Source organism: Citrus clementina, unplaced genomic scaffold (assembly GCF_000493195.1).
Source record: "Citrus clementina cultivar Clemenules unplaced genomic scaffold, Citrus_clementina_v1.0 scaffold_1, whole genome shotgun sequence".
Classification (NCBI taxonomy): Eukaryota; Viridiplantae; Streptophyta; class Magnoliopsida; order Sapindales; family Rutaceae; genus Citrus; species Citrus x clementina.
In genome coordinates, this window is record NW_006263303.1 from 25,213,379 (window position 1) to 25,234,929 (window position 21,551).

At 33.4% G+C, this 21,551-nt stretch overlaps 3 protein-coding genes across 7 annotated transcripts; 2 read left to right on the forward strand and 1 right to left on the reverse strand.

Annotated features, from left to right (window-relative positions):
• Positions 1-1,079: 1,079 nt before the first annotated feature.
• LOC18055903 (serine/threonine-protein kinase RIPK) lies at positions 1,080-3,180 on the reverse strand. The gene is made up of 5 exons (XM_006452911.2): positions 2,639-3,180; positions 2,395-2,530; positions 2,147-2,283; positions 1,928-2,051; positions 1,080-1,669 (listed from the first exon to the last, which is right to left on the reverse strand). The coding sequence occupies exons 1-5, from the start codon at positions 3,032-3,034 to the stop codon at positions 1,194-1,196; spliced, it is 1,269 nt and encodes a 422-aa protein (XP_006452974.2). The 5' UTR covers positions 3,035-3,180; the 3' UTR covers positions 1,080-1,193.
• Positions 3,181-8,735: 5,555 nt separating this feature from the next.
• LOC18055904 (2-hydroxymuconate semialdehyde hydrolase) lies at positions 8,736-12,134 on the forward strand. The gene is made up of 4 exons (XM_006452912.2): positions 8,736-9,568; positions 11,390-11,485; positions 11,638-11,705; positions 11,889-12,134. The coding sequence occupies exons 1-4, from the start codon at positions 8,933-8,935 to the stop codon at positions 12,004-12,006; spliced, it is 918 nt and encodes a 305-aa protein (XP_006452975.1). The 5' UTR covers positions 8,736-8,932; the 3' UTR covers positions 12,007-12,134.
• Positions 12,135-14,053: 1,919 nt separating this feature from the next.
• On the forward strand, positions 14,054-19,942 carry LOC18055905 (guanine nucleotide-binding protein alpha-1 subunit). Of its 5 annotated transcripts, none has more exons than XM_024177612.1 (14): positions 14,054-14,426; positions 15,450-15,629; positions 15,757-15,829; positions 16,347-16,384; positions 16,482-16,571; positions 16,763-16,840; positions 17,104-17,211; positions 17,328-17,438; positions 17,833-17,888; positions 18,247-18,381; positions 18,547-18,640; positions 18,767-18,826; positions 18,912-18,991; positions 19,439-19,942. In XM_024177612.1, the coding sequence occupies exons 2-14, from the start codon at positions 15,543-15,545 to the stop codon at positions 19,614-19,616; spliced, it is 1,188 nt and encodes a 395-aa protein (XP_024033380.1). In that variant the 5' UTR covers positions 14,054-14,426; positions 15,450-15,542; the 3' UTR covers positions 19,617-19,942. The 5 variants fall into 5 exon arrangements, with proteins under 5 accessions (XP_024033380.1, XP_024033382.1, XP_024033381.1 ...); XM_024177614.1 differs by having other exon boundaries at positions 15,455-15,629; XM_024177613.1 differs by having other exon boundaries at positions 15,484-15,629.
• Positions 19,943-21,551: the final 1,609 nt, after the last annotated feature.

Below are 21,551 nucleotides of genomic sequence, written 5' to 3' on the forward strand. Positions count from 1 at the left end.
GTTGACTAATGAAGTAGAGTTAGTGAAACATCCTATTGATGCCAGCGAATTCGATGAAAAAACCTAGATCTCTCGTCATATATATATATGTCATTTTTAAATAAGTTTATGACACAATACGAATATGACATGAATAATTAATTTAGTATTAAGTGTATATATATTTAGTTAGTTTTTAAATAATCTTATCATATATTAATTGATTCTTGTGTCATAAACAAATAATTATGTTAAAGTAATCTAACTTGAATACAAAACAATTAATACTCATGTTGTGTCGTATCAATCTATTTATTAATTATATCAAACTTATGTAGACACAAATCTTTCAAAACAAAAAAAAAAAAGTGTTGTGACCTATATTATCACTGTGTTTAGATAAATTGAGGGTATTAAATATCACCACTCAACAGAATAATCTTGTTCGTCATTTTTTATGTGCTGAGATGCATAATTTTGCATTTCTCATTTGATATTAGTAGATATTTCAATTATTGGTTTGAAATTTTGGCAACGCAACAAGATGAATAATTAATTAATTCAGGGCTGATTAGGAGAAACATATACAATTAATGGGTCAGCAAGTGGTTGTTGAAATTCCTAATTTTCTAGCGACAATGGAATCAAGTTGCTCCGATTTTTCTTAGTTCTTAGAAATTCTGCCAGTGATAGAGACATATGTTAGGTATTAGCCTAAACTCAACAAATTAACTCATTCAAGAGAAAAATTTGTCATACTGTTATGCATTTTAGGTATCTGTCTGCTGTCTAATCTTGCTGTTTGTAACACATACATATTCATATATCGTATTCAAATGAAACATGCAACTGTTGTTGTATACAGAGACTCAATCATTCACAGCCTTGGAACGAATAATATGACAAAACAAGGAAATTACAAGCCTAACTAGACGATGGTGCTATGTTCTTACCGATGCTTGAGTAATCATTACATAAGTGCTCTCTCCCTCTCTTGTTTTTTTTTTTTTTTTTTTTTTTTGTCTTTTAAAAAAAAAATAAATTATGAAAAATATCTTAGGCACTCCCATTCCAGTATATACATATTTTTTTTTACTGGATTCTTGTCAAATGTATATTTACTCTTCCATGACTGGTTAAGAGTTATGCGTGATTTTTTTATATGGATAAGAGTTATATACATTTGGAGCACCTAAAACTTCACTCTTAATAATCTATCGGAGACATAGGCATTTTGATGCGATGCCTCCGACCATTATAATTTTCACGCCATTTTTTTCCCCGGATTCCTCTTCAGAGTTTGTTTCTTTCCCATTTCTAAGATACACACTGCTCTCGGTCTCATTGGGCACAACATACACAAATGGTCCAACAAATGAATCCTGAAAATCCTGAAGTGAGTCCAACACACGAACCACGTAGCTCATTGTTGGCCTATGCCTTGGATGATGGCTCAAGCATTTGAAAGCCATGGCAGCTGCCTTTTGGGCTCCTTTAATAGGAAATTGCCCTTCGATTCTAGGATCAATAAGCCTTTCCAGCTTTCTGGGTTCCTTCAACAATGGCCTTGCCCACTCCGCAAGGCTCTGCTCGCGACCAGGGCGGGTGTTATCCACGGCCCGTTTGCCTGTCAGCAACTCTAGCAGAACTACTCCAAAGCTGTACACATCACTCATTGTTGTCAAGTGACCTGAAATTAGAATATTGAACTGGGTCGGGTTAATTTCATTCATTTTAAATTCTTATACAATAAAAAACATTTAAGGACCTTCCAAAAGTCAGATTGCGGCTAGCTACTTCATTTCTTGATGTGTTTGGTGGGATAGTTGCTTGAAGCTATAAAGCTAGTGGATGGTGTAATAAATTTATGCGCACAGTTTCAAAACCAAATCACAGTCACATCCAATGAGCTATTTAACTATAATATCAATAACAGGGTTTATAGTACCAGTCATGACATATTCAGGAGCAGCATAGCCTTGTGTGCCCATGACACGTGTAATCACGTGTGTTTCTTCTCCTTCAGGGCCATCCTTGGCCAGCCCGAAATCAGAAAGTTTTGCGGTGTAGTCCTGCAAAATCGTGCAAGAATCAAACACTCAGAACTCAAAAATAAACTAGAATTTTGCTAAAGTGCCAACTCTTGGATCAAACAAACGATGCCTACAGAGTCCAGTAGAATGTTTGATGCTTTAAAATCGCGGTATATAACTGGTTTATCTTCCCCGTGCAGAAAGGCTAGGCCCTTTGCTGCCCCCAACGCGATTTTCATCCTTGTTGACCAAGGCAAGGCAGCAGAATAACCTGCAAATTAGTGTCCAACATATAACAACTTAGTGAGCATAAACACAATGCAACAGGATAACTTGAACATTTTGGCCATTTATGAACATCTATATACGTAAACATATGTACTTCTGAAAAGTTGATTGTGTAAGCTGCCTCTTGGCATATATTCGTAGACCAGAAGCCTATACTCTTCCTCCCAGCAGTATCCGATCAGTTTAACAAGATGGGGATGCCTCAGCTGCCCAAGAAATATTATTTCTGCCTACAAAAATGACAAAAAGAAGGAGAAATTAATATAATGAACATCTCTAGAACTTATCAAACCACGTCTTGTTAATTATTGATTCATTCTTAAATAAATTCTTTTTACCATCCACTCCTTGTGGCCTTGCGTGCCATCCAAGTCAAGTGCCTTAACAGCAACTGGCTGTGCCTCCAACCCCGGCTTAAGTTTTTCATCAACGAATCCCTTGTACACAGGACCAAACCCGCCCTCTCCAAGCAAATTACTCCTGGAGAAATTTGATGTTATTAGTCTTAGCTCCGCGAGCGTGAATACGTGAAGCTTTGAGCCAATGACAGAGTTGGAGAGATCATCGGCAGAGAGAGGTGAGCTTGGATTGCTTACATCTGAAAGGCATAGCCTTTGAAATGAAGTTTGTTTATCAACTTGCTCGTTATTAGTATTGGATTCTGGCATGGAGCTCTTGTAACAACTTAAGGTGATAGATTTCCATGTAAGCTTCTTCTTCATCGTCACGTTCATTTTGCATCAAGTATATATGCAATTAAATTTTCTCAACGCTCAAAAAAAACTTGGCGCTCTGAAAAAGAAGACTAGCAAGAAGAGAGAAGACGAGGTGGTTGAAATTAATTAATGCACTTGTCGATGGGGAATATCACTAAATACTAGCTGGCTAGCTTTGTTTGAAGGCTGCCGAGACCTTATATTTCATTCACTCACCTACTACCCTTCTCAGATGCCATCTTAATAGAAAGAGTATTCAATGACTTTTGTCAATTTCATATACGTACGCCTTATATATTTGTTATGTTCAGCTGTGTGATTAGTTTAATTTGGTTAGATAGAAAATGACTAGATACATCTTGACCATGCACTATAGAAAATTGCAAAAGAAAAACAATTTAATCTCTAGCTACAAAATTGAGATATATCTATATGATTAAAGATTTCCAGAGTGAAAAAATTCTTGAATAGCTGCTCTTTTTCTATTAACTCTTTGCCCATGTATATGCTTCAACTTGACATTCAACTGTTCCGTTTCTTTTAAGTTTTAAGTTTAGGGTCAAGTGACAACATCACACGTTAATTGAGACATTGTATGTAGTTTATTTAACAAGTGGTTCTATGTTTGATCTTAACCTGTTGGGCCATGGGACAACTCAATACGGACATGTTAACCCTTTCCTACTTCTAACTAGCTATCCATGACTTGTCAACTTTTTTTCTGATTAACTAAACTTCTGTCTCTTTATTAGATGGTAATTATCACTTCTTCATTTCTATTCGTTTCCCTAAACAATAGTATTAAAGAAAGCGTGAAAGCAACACTTTTATTAAAACAAAAAACAAATTCCTTATAAAATTATGATTCTATTTTCTAACTTTAATGTGCAAAAAATTAAGGCCACAATTTTATTTTTTTTCCTTAGAATTCTCACGAAAAATAATAGTAATCAGGAAAAGTAAAATCTTATCTCTACTAAAATAAGGATAAGAAGTGTCTGAAGAGCGACTCTTTAACAAATTCGTTATTGAAATCTCCATTGCAGCAAACTTTTTGACATGAAATAATAATAATAGTTGTCAAAACAGTGACTTTTCCTCTTTTCCTAGGAGGAGAAACAAGGCAATGAGTTGCATGTCAAATTTAATATTGCCTTAGTTAAGTTAACGATTACAAAACTTCACATGATAAAGCCGGCCGAAAGGTCAGGGTCAGATCTCACCAACCGGAAAGTACAAATTTCTTTGCTTAGGTTCCTAATTAAAATTGTACTCTGCTGATATGATGTACAATTGCAGTAAACGCTTCTAGAACCCGGACACTGTCTTGCTAATCTGAAACCCTTTAAATACGAAGAAAAAGAGCTAGCAAGTATTAAAACAATTTTAATTGGCATCATTGGATCAGGACGAAAGTAATGTACAATTAACGAACATATCAAAGATGCTAATTGCCTTCGTTCATTAGAAAAAAAGGGTCAAATCAAAATGGTGAACAAATCAATCTACCCGCAACAACCATTTTCTCTATCATGAAAATTTACCAAACCCCACATTTCGAAAATCTATGCAGGATTGAATTGCAATTGCTACTAAGTTACTGTTGTGGCAATTGCAATTTTCTTTTTAATAATTAATATGTATTAAGCGATTGACTAAAACGACTCTGGTTTGAAACATGCTTATTTAATAATCATGCATGCTTTTACTTAATTACTGACATCCACAGCAAAGGGCATCGTAATCTCTATTGTTTTATCCTGTATTAATTCCTGTTCGTCATCATAATCAGTTATCAATTACAAATTTGATTACGGCTTAAAGCAGAAGTTCGGGTAACCTATGTTTGGTTAGAAGAAATGAGAGGAGAGGAATGAAAATAATAGAGGGAGACAAAAAATAAGGGAAAAAAAAAAGAAGGAAATCAATCTTAATTTCATTATTTAAAATGGTTATGTCGTGATAATATTTTATAACGGTTCAAACTTAAAAGTTGGGTCAACACTTCAATCTAGAACATACTCGAAATCAATAAGAAAAGGAGTGTACACATATATATGGATAAGCTTATGAATTAATTAACCATGATTAAAGTGGGAGCACGAATGTCATCGTGCTGTTTTCCTTAAGTCAAAAATCTGGCAGCTTACCTTCGTTTTTTTATTTCTAAAAACAAATCAGGTTCGCAGTAGGTAATTTAGTGGAATATTTATAAGCTGTACGTAGACTTGTCCCTCTCGAATAACACAGACTTTCAAATTGAAAATGGCAATTATATTATATTCAAGATATTTTTTAATTAATAAACAACCCATAATAAAGTGGGTGTTTGCCACGCGTCAACCTGGGACTTTCGCCTGTCCCGGATTGACGAGAGGAACAGCTTTATCATGTTATTCGTGTCTTGAAGCTGAGAACGTGCATGTTCCATTCTCTCGACTGCCTTCCGAAACAATCGGATATTAATTTGATACCAATGATTGAATGAATACCAACAGTCCAGTTTTGACTACAAACTATTGGTTCTGCTTTGTTGCTAGGTCAGTCTACTTGGTTCTTCGCCCTTAATTTTAGTGTAATGGCGATATTTCAATTTGTTCCAAGTTTTATAGTTGGACATAGAAACCTTTCATACGACGGGAGTTGTCGATATATTAGCCATTGCTCTGCTATTTGATATTCATGGTGCTACCGTAAAACGTACTTTATTTAAAAATGGTGATGGTGAAAACACAGATTCCATGCTTTTAACCCGACGCAAGTAAAAATAATAATAATACTAATAATTATTCGACATCGTCACCACGAACGGCTTGGCCTCCTTCAAAGTTTCCAACATAATAAATTCTCATTAAGTTTCCAATGAAAGTAAGGTATTCAAAGCTTCATTGTATAGCAAGGTTGCTTTAGCTGTTCGTAGGTTTGTGTCAAGATTCGGATGGGCATGCAACTCATGTCATGTGACAAGGCACCATATATTAGAGTTAGCTAGGTTACTGTAGAATATGACATAACATCATTTTATTTTATTTTTGTAGTGGAATAATCGCTAATATCGCATCGTTAACGTCTCTCAATGATCGTTATCATGTGTATATTCAATTTAAGAAATTATTGGGTATGTTATTGTTTTATGGAATTGAACATTTATTTAACAATCTTATTAAGTGCTTAGAATAACGACGTGATGCAACTGTACCGTACGCCCCTCTTATTTATATTTAATTCATTCCGCTTGGAGAACGTATATAATCTTTATACTCTTAGAACATATATGAATGCCCATTGCCAATATAGAAAATAAATTCTCCATATATATGAATGTTAACCCCCATAACGATTTAAAAATTAAGTTCATTGGTAATTATCATTAATCCCGTATGGCTAGGTATAACAACCACCGACGAGCACTATATATGTATGTATGTAAATTATACAGGGTTAAAGTATGAAAAAATAAAATTTAGGGGGCGAAAGTATTGATAAATCATTTAGATGGTTAAATATCAAACTTAGTGTTTCCTATTATATTTGTGGACCGAGAAGGCTCTAAAAGCCAAGTTGTTCGTTTGGACGAGACACCAAAATCAAATTAGGTATATCAAAACGATGAATTTAGTACGTAGACGTATCAAACTAATTATTTTTACACTCAAACTAGATTTGGATCTTCGACCTGTCTGGATACATGTGAAGAGTCATACGAGCCCAACTTGTAAAACTAATTACTTAACTGAATTGCCATACCAACCATCTCCTTCGATCCCTGTGATTCTAGGGGTTTAGGATATGAAGAGGGCTAAGCTTAACTCAAAGATGCTATGGAAGGGCATTCATTAGAATAGCTTTTAATGCGTATTGAGCGAGTAGTTAGTTCAGGTCTTTGTTGTATGATGAGATCTCTCGTTCCAATAGTTTTTCCGTATGAGATGAAGGCTCCTGAGCTCTTCTTGCAGGATGGAAAGTAAGGATCAACTGATTTTCGTTTAAAGCCACCCTTTTTTGCACCCCTCAAAATTCCTCACAAAACTCTCTCTTTTTTTTTTTTAAATTAAATTGAAATTACATAAATAATTAAAAAAAATTAATTTATTTTTTGTCTTAAATAAAAATTTAATTAAATCTGAAATAAAAAAATTTCAACAATTTTTTTTTTACACCCACCCCCATCTTATGATTTATATTTATTTTTAAATTTTAATTGAAAATGTTTTTTAAAGAAAATTATAAGAGTTTTGGAGATATAAAGAATATATTAAGAACAAAATATTTTAGGATTTATATGTATTTTATAATAAAAATTTAAAAGAAATAATATTTTAACTTTGAAATTTTGTGGGAAGATGATTAATTTTTTATATGAGTTTGTATTTTATTAATTAAATTACAGGTATTTTAGGAAATAAAAACCAAAAGGGATGTTAAAAACTCCACACTTTCGTTTAATGTTGACATGGATTTGTGCGAATTGCGAACTAATAAAGTGTAAAGTTGTGAATTATTTTTTTTCCTAAAAGAGGGAGTGTACTAGGAGAAAGAAACAAGGATTGAAGGGATAAGAATCGTCGTCAATGAAACATTCCTATCTAATTATTGCCCACATTTAGATTATTACGAATGCAAAGAGTAAAAATTTTTCACCAATTAATTGATGATTTGGGATAATTTTTTGTGATAAAAAATTTAGAAAGTGCAATATTATTCAAGTACAAATTATATTTACAATAAGCCAAGTTACACTTAGAGCACTATAAATTTGTGACTTAATTGTTAAATAAACATGTAATTGTATAAGTAACTAAATCATAATCATACACCTAATACAAAAAAAATGTTTAGAAATTAAAAACATGAACTCCAAATTCAAAATCAACATATAAGTTTTCTCTTCTACACAATAAATCTTAGATTCATATTAAATTCAATTAGATTTCTTCATGTCAAACGTGTGTCACCTGCAACTGCGGTTATTAAATTAAAATCATTCATAAAACATTAATTATAAAGAGATGGGAGTGTCACGCTATAATTTGGATCGTGAAAAACTCGGAAGAGGGTTAGTTGAGTGGGTCAGCTTCAAGCCAACTCACACCTCTCTATTTATTATTCCCACAAAATTATAAATTTTTCTTTCCACTACTAAGTCAACACGAAACAAGTCACTGTATTTCCTCCATAATTTTTCCTGACACTGATATTGTACATTACATGCGAAGATTACTAATATCTACGATCATAATTTTTTGTTGAAATTATTATTGATATATGGTACGGTTCAAATTTTGATCTAAATTTTTATTTTCATTAATATTAGAAATAATAAATGGTCCGCTCTCATTAACGGGTGAAATGTCTACTTCTGCTCAATTATATAATTGAACCAGGAAGGATTGAGTTTCCAAGAGATACAAAAATGTTATATCTCAATCTATATAAAAATTTGAAGTTTCAAAGTTTTTTTTTTTTCAAAAAGAGGGATTTAATTGAAATAGGGATTTGATGACGGAATATGGTTAGTAGTGCTTCTTCGTACGTTGAGAAAGCACTAGATCTTAAGTTGCACAAATTAAATCTCCAACCCAATTTCCATACTCTTGCTATTTGATGTTTCTTTAGGTAAACAACCACCAAAATTAAACCCTCTCCATAATATATATATAATATATGTATCCTCCATCTTTAAACACACCAAAATTAATTAACTCCTAATAAATAATTTTCCCAAATTAATCCTCAAATATACATGCAGCTCTCATCACATTCGCATCACCTAACACTCACTTTCACTCACAAAGAAGCCCATACCGATACTTCTTTTTCCTTCATTTCCTTTCCCATGGCTTCTTAATTAGCTTTTGCCCCCACTGACCCAAACCCCCCACCCCCCCCAAAAAAAGAAAGGAAGAGAGAACCCTGATGGCACCTTCATTTCTAAGCCTAGTTTCTCTGTACAGAATATATCTCCGGCGCTGCTTCGCCAGCGCTGGGCTCTCGTCACAAACCATCGACATAGACGATGAAACCACCCTTCACTTCTGGGGTCCAAAACTTGAGGACGATCACAAAACCCTAAAAAAGCCATCACTCGTTCTCATCCACGGCTTCGGTCCCGAGGCCATCTGGCAGTGGCGCAAGCAAGTCCAATTCTTCGCCCCTCACTTCAACGTCTACGTCCCCGACCTAATCTTCTTCGGCCACTCCACCACACGCTCTATCCAAAGAACCGAACTCTTCCAGGCGGCCTCCCTCGGGAAACTGCTCGAGAAGATCGGCGTCGAGAGGTTTTCGGTCGTGGGCACGAGCTACGGTGGGTTCGTGGCGTATCACATGGCGAGAATGTGGCCGGAGAGAGTGGAGAAAGTGGTCATAGCTAGCTCCGGTGTTAACATGAAACGGGGTGATAATGAAGCCCTGGTGAAGAGGGCCAACTTGGAGAGAATTGACCACCTCATGTTGCCGGAATCGGCATCGCAGTTGAGGACGTTGACCGGATTAGCTGTGTCCAAGAATCTCGACATCGTTCCTGATTTTTTCTTCAATGATTTTGTCCATGTAAGTGCTTTTTTTTTTTTTAAAAAATATTTTTTTAATATATTAAAAATTTCGGCACCGTCGAAGATCGTTCGTGGTTCTAAATAATTAATAACGCTGTTGGCCCCATAGTGAATGGGGGTGGTGCCATGCAAAATGGAGGTGCATTGGCCATACGTTATTTAATATTAAGTACAAATGTTGGTGCTCTATTAGGTGGGACTTGTTTGTGTGGACAATTATATTTGTTGCACACAAAGTCTTGTTTGGTCGGTCCAATCTGACGAAATAAAATCTCGATATAAAAAAATGTTCACCCCCAGTCGACCTCTCTTGATTATTTATTTATTTATTTTTTTATAACCAATCGATCTCGTTTGAATTAACTTTTAAAACTTTTGAGGTTAATTATGTGTGCTCGTTTGTCTTATGATTAAAAATTTAGTTATTTTTTGTTAGTTTGTTGTAATAATTATAGAATATGGCAGCTTTTGTTTTTTTTTTCTTTTTGTCTGAAATCTGAATGGGTTTAAATTTAGTTGAAATTTAAATTGGTCCGAATATATATCTAAATAATATATTTTTTTTTTCAATATCTGAATATAAGTATTAAGTTGTTTTTTTTTTAACATATGAAATGTGATATCTTGACATATATAATCTCAAGTGTAATCACTCTCATTTTTTTTTTTAATGCAGACACATTATTAAGGATATGGTTTAATGGAGTTAATTTTCAATGCACTATAAAATGATGCAGTAGCATTAAAATCTAACTCTATTAAACCACATGGCTTAACAGTGTTAGCATGAAAAAAATAAAGGTGTCCGCACTAGAGAATGATTGATTGATGATTATATTTATTGGTTAAACACATGACAAGTTATAAATAAATTATTTATTAGTAAAAAAAATGATAATGTTTACCTTAACAAAGCATAAACAATAAAACATATATCTAACACGGGTATTCTTTTTTTTACATTAATATATGATACTTATAATGTTATTTTTAGTAGATTCTATTGATAATTTTTTATTGTTAATTACATAAGCCAATAAAAAATTGTTTATTCATTTGAATTAAAGTTAATGTATTAAATAAAATTCAAAATCTATTATAAAAATAGTAAATAAAAATATAAAAAGATGGACCTATTATAAAACACACTCGCCTAAAGTTCTATTATGTTTAAAATTTTCATTCGCCAAAAAAAAAAAAAAAATTGTGGAGTGCACTTATATAACAAAAAAAGGGGATAAATAAAAATATAAAAGAATAATCTAAATAATAGCAAATAAATTTATTTAATAGGGGTATTATGCGAGAGAATATAAAAGTTGCGTTGAAATGTTTTGCCATTCAGATAAAATTCAGAATATTTAACTTTTTTCATTTAAACCTAAACATCTTATAATCAATTATAAGTGATAGAAAACAAACAAATTCAAAACTATAAATGTTTGAAAATAATTAAGATTCATACTTCAGAGAAGAAACAAACATCCCCTATATTTATGTATATATTAAGGTGAAAGTTAGGAAGTTAGAAGAAAATATTTGAGTTGGATTCAAATTGGTTCATGTAACAGATATGCTGTTAAGCCGTGCAGTTGGATATAATTATTTTTTAATGATTTATAAAGCCGTGTGGTTTAATAACATTAAAAATTTACTGTAATTTAGGAAATGCCTCGTATAACATAGTTAAGACTGAAATATTGCGTCACTAAGTTTATGATTACATGATACGTATGTGCTTAAGGTAGGTTAATTTTGATATAATTATTTTTAAGTTAAAAAGTAGAAAATGATTATTTAATTATGCATGGATGTACAGAATCTGTACTCGGAAAATAGGCAGGAGAAAAAGGAACTCTTAAAAGGACTAACTCTTGGAAAGGAAGAGACAGTAACACTTTCCCCACTGGAACAGGTATTATAAGTGAAGGAACATTCATCATAACAGCAATATATATTTATTGTTCTTTTCCAGATTTTGCTGTAAAATTTTTAAAATTTTACTTACATAGTGATGCTGATAAATGTTATCGTTCTTAACCTCATTGTAATAAAACGTAAATATAGGATGTTTTGATTGTATGGGGGGACCAAGACCAGATATTTCCATTGAAGATGGCTACTGAACTCAAGGAGTAAGTAACCCCACTCTTGCTTCAATTCAACTGCTTCCCTTATTAGTCATTTTACATATCATTTATGGTAAATGTCTTTTCCAGATGATAATCTTACAATTAAATTAAGAATATTTAACGTCATTAAAAATTTGTATTAGGAGACTCATACATATGAGAATTTTTATCAAAAAATTGTGGCAGGCTTCTCGGGAAGAAGGCAAGGTTGGAGATAATAGAAAACACATCGCATGTGCCCCAAATTGAGAACCCAGGACTGTTCAACAGCATTGTCAAAAATTTCTTATGTGGGTCCTTGTGATTAAGCTTGTGAAATATCACCTCTATTTATTTTGTAATTGCAACTGTAATTTGGATTCGAGAACAGCTCTGTGCGCTCATGAAATTTGACTTGCCATTAAACTGTAGCTGGGGTTATGATTTGCTTCACGTAAATGTCATCTATGTTTGTTAGGTCTTTAGTTGATGATGAGTGTTGCCTAACTTTTGATTTGAGGAAAGCACGAAGTTTTATTTACACGAAATATTATTTATCTAGGTTATGCTATATTGTAGGGGAAAAAAAAAAAGGAAAAGAGATGGGAGCTGATTTCATATATTTAGGGGCTCTATTAAAATCCACTCAACCGGCTAGTTTTGGCCGGATTGGGATAAAAATTTCTGTTTAATATTGTACTCAGGCAGTTTTAACTTTTAAAATGCAGTGCTAAAATAACCTTTAAGAACTGTGTGAGGGATCTGATAAGGTGATGGTTGCGGCCGGCTTGAACTGATTAGCTCCTCTCCCTTAGCTTGTTGTAGCATTGTTGGCCACGGCTTCCCAAGTTTTTATTTTCGGGCCATTCTTTGAGGTATTTGATGCATTGGGCCTTGGTGACCCTTAACAGTATTAATTAACACTTGACATTCTTTGTTGCACGCATGCCCAAATGATCCTAAGAGTTACTCAGAGTACCCCCACACTCTCCCATAATTTTTATTACTTAAATTTTAATCATATCATAGGTTATGACTAGGTGAGTCACAGCGCCACGTGGCAGCCTTTTTATCGAGAGGCTATGGGTTCTATTACACTATTTTCTGATGAGGGCCTATCACGTGGCTCGTCCCGACGACACTTACATCGACGGTTTTAGTTACGTCTTTAAGATTCTTTTATATTTATGTTTCTTCTTTAAAAAAAAAAAAAAGGAATATTAGCGCGAAACATTAGGCAATAGTTTTTGCATTACCTTTTTCCCTCCTTTTTTATTTCTCTAGTAGGTATATTTAGGTCATATTTGAGATTAAAATGGCTTAATTTTTAAATTACAGCTGTTGTAAAAAAAATTATAATTATAAAATAAAAATTAATAATACGTAGTAAATATAAATTTTAAATAATATTATTAAAGATATAATATATTTTTTATTATAAAAATAAAAAATCATATCAATATAACTTTTAAACTATAACAGATAATATTTATCAAACACTTTAATAACTACTAAGTTACAACTATTCAACCTCAATTATAAACACATCCTTAATATAAAAACTGTGAAAATAATAAATTAATAAAAACGCGAAGGCGATAACCTAAGGGCACACATTTTTCACATTTGATCAATTGATCTATACCATGATTCATGCAACTGGAGATTCAAGGAAGGGAAATAGTCAACAGAATCGGCTTTCTAAAAGTTGTTCTGCAGGGGTCAAATTTTTACTCCACATGTTGATCATTATTTACCATTCACATTATTACCAACTCTCTCAAAGTCACTTTCATCTAGAACCGCACGGGCGAACAAAAAATAAAAACAAAGCTTGATTACCAAAGTAATTGACACGGAAACGTAAATGGATTCGGTGATTAATTCACCTTGTGCGTTGAATGTTTTTTAAAAAGAGGTCCCGAATTGATTATCTGATTGGGCCTCGGCATTTTTCCAAAAAACGGAACTATTAAATACCAACATTGGTCTCTGCGTGCAGTGTGAATATTTGACATAACAATTAAGGTACTATGGCACCCGAGTTGCCCGCACGTGCGTCCAGGAAAGGAATGGCATCATTTCTCAGGGGTTCCAAAACAAAAAAGAAAAAGTCATGGGAGATCAATCGGACGGTGATAAAAGGGCTGGGGTAGAAGACAAAAATCTCTTACAATACGACTGCCTGCACAGCAACATGTCTCACGGTCAGACAAAAAAGTCCGAAGTGTATGTGGTTTGGTCGTAGAGTCAGTGACTGAGAGATAGAGAGTACTTTGTTTGTTGGTCATAACAGAGTTGTGTTATTTTCCCAAGAAAACTATATATAAGTAGTAATATATTTTTTTTTCTTTTTTTACATTATTTTAATTATCTTTTTGCCCTTTGAAACAAATCTTTTTAACTTTGACTGAAACCAAGCAAGCACAGGCAAAGAAAGCAACCAAGAGAAGCAAGAAGAAGTCGATTGCTTCGCAGCTTTCGGCGCTCTTTCTCTCTCTTACTCTCTCTCCTCTTCAAGATTTATTAGCCAGCCAGCCAGCCTCCCTCTTCGCTCCCCAAAAACACATTTATTTATTTTTTAATTGTTACACACAAACAATTTTTTTTTGGCATAGAATATAACAAGGTATCCATACTGAGCAGCAACCAAGAACCAACAAGTGCTTTTCTGTGTTCAAAATCACTTAAATCTACGGGGACCCTTCTGGCTGTTTAGCTTAAATAGGACTTTATTTTTATCAGGTAAAGCTTTGAATTTTCCTGAGTTTTTCTCTTTGTAGATCTTTCTTTTCGTTTTCTGTCAGCTGGGTTCAGTTTTGTTCCCAGATCTTTGTATTGCTTTTACTGTAGTAGATCAAGATTTAACTGTCATTTATATATCATTATTTTCTTAAAACTTATCTTGTTAATTTTTCTTTTTAACTTTTTTTAGTGAATTTTTTTTCCTACAGGTGATGCTAAAATTTTTTCAGTAGTTGTATTTTCCTGATTATTTGAAAATTTCATGCTAAATTGGTGGATTACAACTTGTATTGGCTCGCTGGATTTTGTAAATTTTAGCACTGTTTATCATTTACTTTGATTCTGAAGTGGGTTCCCGTATGAATTTTGGGCCGAAAGAGTTATTACTAGAGGCCTAAAACTGAATGTGAATATTGTCTGTATTAATTGTATACATAATGTAACAGGGTTTCTTTTTTGTGTGCATGAATGCTAAATGCAGGAGTCTGCATCAATTTATTATGTGGTATTAATTATCTATACATTCTGCAACGTGTTTTAGCTGATGCTTCTTTCAGTGAGCTCTACTTTAATTCACGTGAATTGTCATGTATTTACAGTATTTTTCAGTACTGCAATATGTTTGAGTTGATCAATTACAATACCATTTTTGGATGAATTTCTTTAAAGTTTCTGTTCAATTTGGCTTTTTGATTTCACTCCATGTTTTGCGGCAATTGCATATTATATTTTCATGGTTTGAGTACCTCCTATATGGAAATATGGCTTAAATATGTTGGCTTCTGCTCATGCATGAGTTGGGTATATTTGTCTAGCTTTGGGTTGTTGAGCCAATAGCTTGCAACTGTACTACATGACTTTTACTTTGTCCCATGATTCATGATCTAATTTCAGCAAGAATCTAACATGTTCATCATGAGATTAAATGTATGCTCATATGTTTTGAGGGACTGATGGTCTTGACTGCTTAAGCTGTTTGTTTGAGGATGATATTTCTAGTCCTTAATGCTTATATGCTTTTAGACCAGGCCAGCTCAATTAAATTACGATTCAACAGGATAGAAGCAAATTGAAGACACACATGACACTTGGCGGAGCTTGACCATTGCATCTTCTATGCTGTCTATTTTAATAGAAAATATGGGCTTACTCTGCAGCAAAAACAGACGATACAATGCAGCAGATTCTGAAGAGAATGCTCAGGTGAATTATTGTTGATGAAATAACTACTTATATGCCCCTTTTCCCATTGTTTCAAGTATAACTCTTTTACATTGTGATGAGTAATTCAACATGGGATTGAATTAATATTCCATTTATGCATTTACAGACTGCTGAGATTGAAAGACGTATTGAACAAGAAACAAAGGCTGAAAAGCATATTCAGAAACTATTACTACTTGGTGAGTAGAACACAAGACAATCCTTTCTTGTCACTAGATTGTCATTTGTTATGCATACAATTGGTTAAATATTTTGCAGTTTTATTAAACTTGAATTCCAATTATTGAGGGCAGAATATTGGCATCTTGCAAGGTTTTTTTTTTACTTTGCTTTGCTGCATTTTGAGGAATGAAAACATTTTGATAAGTTGTGAACAACCTACACAAGAAAATTGGCACCCTTTGGTAATGAAGTAGACAAGTAGATTGCAAACATGAGGTCGAGATTTATGTTTAGCAAACAATTATTTTTTTCTGTCCTTGCTGAATGCTGATGCCCTCCTTCAGCCACCTAGATTCCTGCCACCTCCTTTACTCTGCTTTTACCTTCTTGAATTTGATTATATTGTGCTTTTATTTTCTGGCCTTAATTCTACTTCCAGTACTTTCAATTGAAAACACTGTTTGTTAGTTCGCATTTTATTTTGTTTTTCTTTAAGGTTGATCTGTGATATAATCAAAATTTTATGTTGTTTAGGTGCTGGAGAGTCTGGGAAGTCAACAATTTTTAAGCAGGCAAGACTTATTAATGATAGTCCCTTTAGCAAGTGGTTTCATCTTGTGCACTAAAAATGCTGATATCTATATATTTCTGGCGTATAATTCTATGCAGATAAAACTTTTGTTCCAAACTGGCTTCGATGAGGCAGAACTAAAGAGCTATATCTCAGTCATCCATGCCAATGTTTATCAGACTATAAAAGTACGCAATACTTGAAAGGGTGTGTTGGTTATTTCCCTTTTTGAATAATAAAGAGTTAAGAGTGTGTGGCATCAGCAGTGAATAGTCAAGCATATTAATACTATAAGGGGATGAGTCATAATTTTCTTCTTACAGCTAAATTTGATAGTTGAGGTCCTTCAATATAAATTGTAGTCAATATGCTTGAGCAGGTATTGTATGATGGATCGAAGGAATTGGCGCAGAATGAAACGGATTCCATGAAGTTTGTTGTATCCAGTGAAAATAAGGTATTCATTCTTTATTCACCATGTAATAAATTGCCTTTGTGTGTCTATGTCTCCTTTTTTGGGTCCAAAAATGTATTCTTTTCCCTAGATGAAAAAGAATCAGATTGCATGGCCGCTCAAGTTGTGATATATGTTTATCAAATATATAGCTGATCGGATGAATTTTTTTTTGCTTTTCTATTCTTTGTCTTTTTATGATATGTTGCTTTCTCTATCGTCTGTTAAAGATGTTGTGCACTCACTAAAGTTGGATTATCTTTCAGGAAATTGGTGAAAAATTATCCGAAATTGGAGGCAGGTTGGATTATCCACGTCTGACTAAAGAGCTTGCAGAGGACATAGAAACACTGTGGGCTGATCCTGCTATTCAGGTGGCTGTTGCATAATGTAGAAGACATATGCTGATTGCTGCATCAGTCTCATTGCTTGTCTAAATTATATTGGTTTCACTTTTAAGATTCTTGTTCATAGTTCATTCTATGCGTAGGAAACTTATGCTCATGGTAACGAACTCCAACTTCCAGACTGTGCAAATTATTTCATGGAAAATTTGCAAAGACTGTCCGATGCAAATTATGTTCCAACGAAGGTATCTAATAGATGATTGCCGTGTTTCTTCTAAAGATACACTTAATTGATGATATCTACTTAAATAATTGAGTGGTCCTGTTAGATTGGTGGTCATAAATATAATAGAACTAAAGCAGTTTAGTGAGTTATATTTCTGTTCATTCAATATGTTTTGGGTTGCTTGGAGAAGTACACATGTTATAGTATATTAGTACTTGAGACATTTCAACATAGTGGGTGTTTGATTGCTAAATTAAATTCCATCTCTAATCATTAACTTCTTGCCTCAGTTTTTGAGTATTAGCCACTTACCCTTTTACATTTTAGCCTTCCTGTGTACAATATTCTCTAACCACACAAAATAAATGCATGAATTTCATGATTCCTTCCAACAGTTTTTTAATCATATTTTGTTGTTGCAGGACGATGTTCTCTATGCAAGAGTTCGTACAACTGGTGTTGTAGAGATTCAGTTCAGGTAAATGTTTCGTGTAAGTGTGGCTGATGACCTGACCATCTAGCACTACTCTTAATCTTGTCTTCAGCAATAACTTTTTCTCAAAATTGCATACATTTGTTACCCAAGTCTTTTTCTTGATGCCGTGCCATTTGATGATGGTTATTTCCATCATAAGTTTGCAAATAAATTTAAACTCAACAGCATTTAGGATATCCTTATGAAGTTGTATGAAATGGTGTGTTTCAATGTTTATTTTTCTTTGCACACATAATAGAATGGTGCATAAAGTATTATTTTTGAGCAATTCAAACTCATGAGTACATGTATGTTGCCATATAGTTTTATTAGTGACTAATAGTTAGCCATGTTTTGGCAGCCCTGTTGGAGAACATAAAAAAAGTGGTGAGGTATATAGACTCTTTGATGTTGGAGGCCAAAGAAATGAGAGAAGGAAATGGATCCATCTATTTGAAGGGGTTTCAGCTGTAATATTTTGTGCTGCAATTAGCGAGTAAGAATGTCGTTGCTTTCATTTATCCCTACTAGCTCTGTGTGCATGTAGAGTGTAGACCACACACACGCTAATTAAAGAACTTTTGTGGTGGAATCCTAGATTGACTAAGATCCACAACAACTGTCTTTGTATCATCTTGATCTGAAAATTGTGCTGGTTCAGGTATGATCAGACACTCTTTGAGGATGAGCAGAAGAATCGCATGATGGAGACAAAGGAACTCTTTGACTGGGTCCTGAAGCAACCGTGTTTTGAGGTTTTCTTTTGTGCCACTTCTGCTTTGCATATTACTGCATTTGTTGCGTGTGAGCATGTTTCGGGCATGCATTGGCAGACAGTTGGAAATTTTTTTTTTTAAAGATATTTTGGTTCTTTTTTGCAGAAAACTTCCTTCATGCTGTTTCTAAACAAATTTGATATATTTGAAAAGAAGGTTCTAAAGGTACGTGTTAATAGATTAGTTCACATTTATATTTGAGTGGAAAATTTATATCAAGTTTGGGTTATTGATTATCTACATTTAATAGGTGCCACTGAATGTGTGTGAGTGGTTCAAAGATTACCAGCCAGCTTCAACAGGAAAGCAAGAGATTGAGCACGCATATGAGTAAGAATTATTATATGTTTTTATAGTTATTTTGACTTGATATAGGGCAAGTTTGGGCACAAAAAGCAGTTTCTGCTTGAAATATAACTTTGCCTCCTTTTCACAATAACCTTAAATATTGGTTAAATGCTACAAACACATACATAAGAGCATACTCTATTGATAACAGTGACTGATGCTCAAAATTTGGGGTTGCGGTAAGCTGGCACCTGACATTAAAGTTTTATTTATCCTTATGTCTATAGCTCGTGGGAGTAGTTAGTCTGGCCGGAAGGAGAAGTTATGATAAATTCTCTATTTATAGTGACTTAAAATTGCCTAAAATGTGCCAAACTGGAATGCTTTTGAAAAATTTGGCATTTGTAGAGATGATTTAGAGCTTTAAATATTTGCCTAGTTTTGTTCATTGTCCCAATGATGATTCCATGTTCTAAACTCTCCATTCAGGTTTGTCAAGAAGAAATTTGAAGAGTTGTATTTTCAAAGCACAGCCCCTGATCGCGTAGACCGGGTCTTCAAAATCTACAGAACCACTGCCCTTGATCCGAAACTTGTGAAAAAGACTTTCAAGCTAGTAGATGAGACTTTGAGACGGAGACATCTTTTTGAGGCGGGCTTGTTGTGACCGAACGGCTTAATAACTCTGAAAAGAATGTTCATAATTTGATGAAGTTGGTCGGACTTTTGGACATCTTTATTAAGTTCCCATTTGTTAACTGCCGGTATATCATCACATTCCCATACGCAAAAGTTTTGAATTTTCTATTGTTGATTTTTTTTCCAACACGATCCAAGGAAGAATCTTTCTCCATAAGATATTTATTGACTGCTTATTTTGTATCAAGTATTAATTCAGAAACACAATTCAGAATTTGTCTTCTTGTCTGTATTCTTTAGGAGCGGGCACTGGACCTAAGCTTAAGAAAAGATCCTCATGTTTACTCATGTTTTCTTAATTTCTTCTATGCTAAAATATTTCATTGTGTCTGTAAGCGTAAAATACATAATCTTCTTGTCTCTTAGTTTGAAGGACTTTAATGTAATTAGGATTTTTTTTTTTTTTTTTTTTTATAAATGCAAATCATGAGTTAAATCCATTGGGACTTTCCACAATCTCCCACATTTTGAGAAAAAAGTAACAAAAAAAAAGAGTAATAAGTGACAAGTGGGGGTTATATCTTAATAAGCCTTAATTTTAGGTCATTTTCACAACATCATATTATGCGATGTGATAATAATAATTTACCGTGAGCACCGATGTGATGTAAAGTCATTTTCTTCAATGACGAAAAAGGAACATTAAAGTTGGTATTCTTAGATTAATAGTGAAAGTGAAGGTTGAGGAAGAAAAGTTCAAAGAAAATCACAATCACTTGGTCATTTTCTTTTTTTTTTTTTTTGTTGAGGGAATACAAAGATCTTCCTTGCAATTTGGTTTCTTCCTTACAAAACCTTCTGTCTTGTCAAAGCTCTTTTAATTTTTTTTTTTTTAACCGTCAACTTTGTGGAAGTAGACAAAAGGGTGCATGTAACATCAAAATCAAATAAAGGGGGCGGTCACTTTGCCCAAGTAATGGGCGGTGGTCCATTTTTCTACAATGAACGCAAATACTTCCAAGTTCCAATGGTAGGTGGAGTTCATACTGTTCTGAGAATGAGCCCAATTTAGTGAATATTTCCCACAATTCGACGAAAATGCATAACACATGCATTCACGTTGGGGCAACAACAACAAGTCTCTTAATAATTTGCTCACTTTTGAGTTTCGTCGATTTGATTAGCATTTTTCATTTTGCTTCCTAATTTAGATGATCGTGTTATTATGCACGCGTTATTAGTTGACAACGTGGTAAACACAGAAGGCGTTGTTACATTTCTCTTTTGCTTTGGTTTTATTAGTAGGAACCCAACTTGCCTGCCTGGACGCTTGTAATTTGACAAAACAGTAATGTTAAATCATTTTCTAAAAGAATAAAAAGTAAAGCATTTAAAGATTTCAATCTAAACTTATTTTTATTACACAATCCTTCTATTTTTGTAGGGTATAAATAAAGGATTACGATTCTCTTATGATCTGATCTCTTCCTGAGTAAAAATATATGTGGATGATTAATAGTTAATAAATAAAAGACATATGATATAAGATTTTTAAAATACATGGAGATGATTGGTAGTTAATAAATAAATAAAATAAAAAAATTAAATTCTACCCATATACTATCACTTAAAAATATATAAGATAAAATCTTTAAAATTTAATGAGTGCTCGTGTAAGGAAAGAATCTTTATCCATAAATAAAAGTGGGGACACCTCCCTTTGCTTTTCAAAACTTACAAATAGTGAAACCATTATTATTTACAACATTCTATTATTATTATTATTTTAAATCAACATGGCGAAGGGGCATGAATCTATCTGATTTAAATAGAAAACTATTTCTTTATTAGAGAAAAGGTAAAATTTTAGGACCCAAATGTTTTTATCCAAAAACTTCCCTACCAAGAATTACTATGCCTTTGACCCTATATCGTGGAAAAAGCAGGGAAAAAAAGAAAAAAA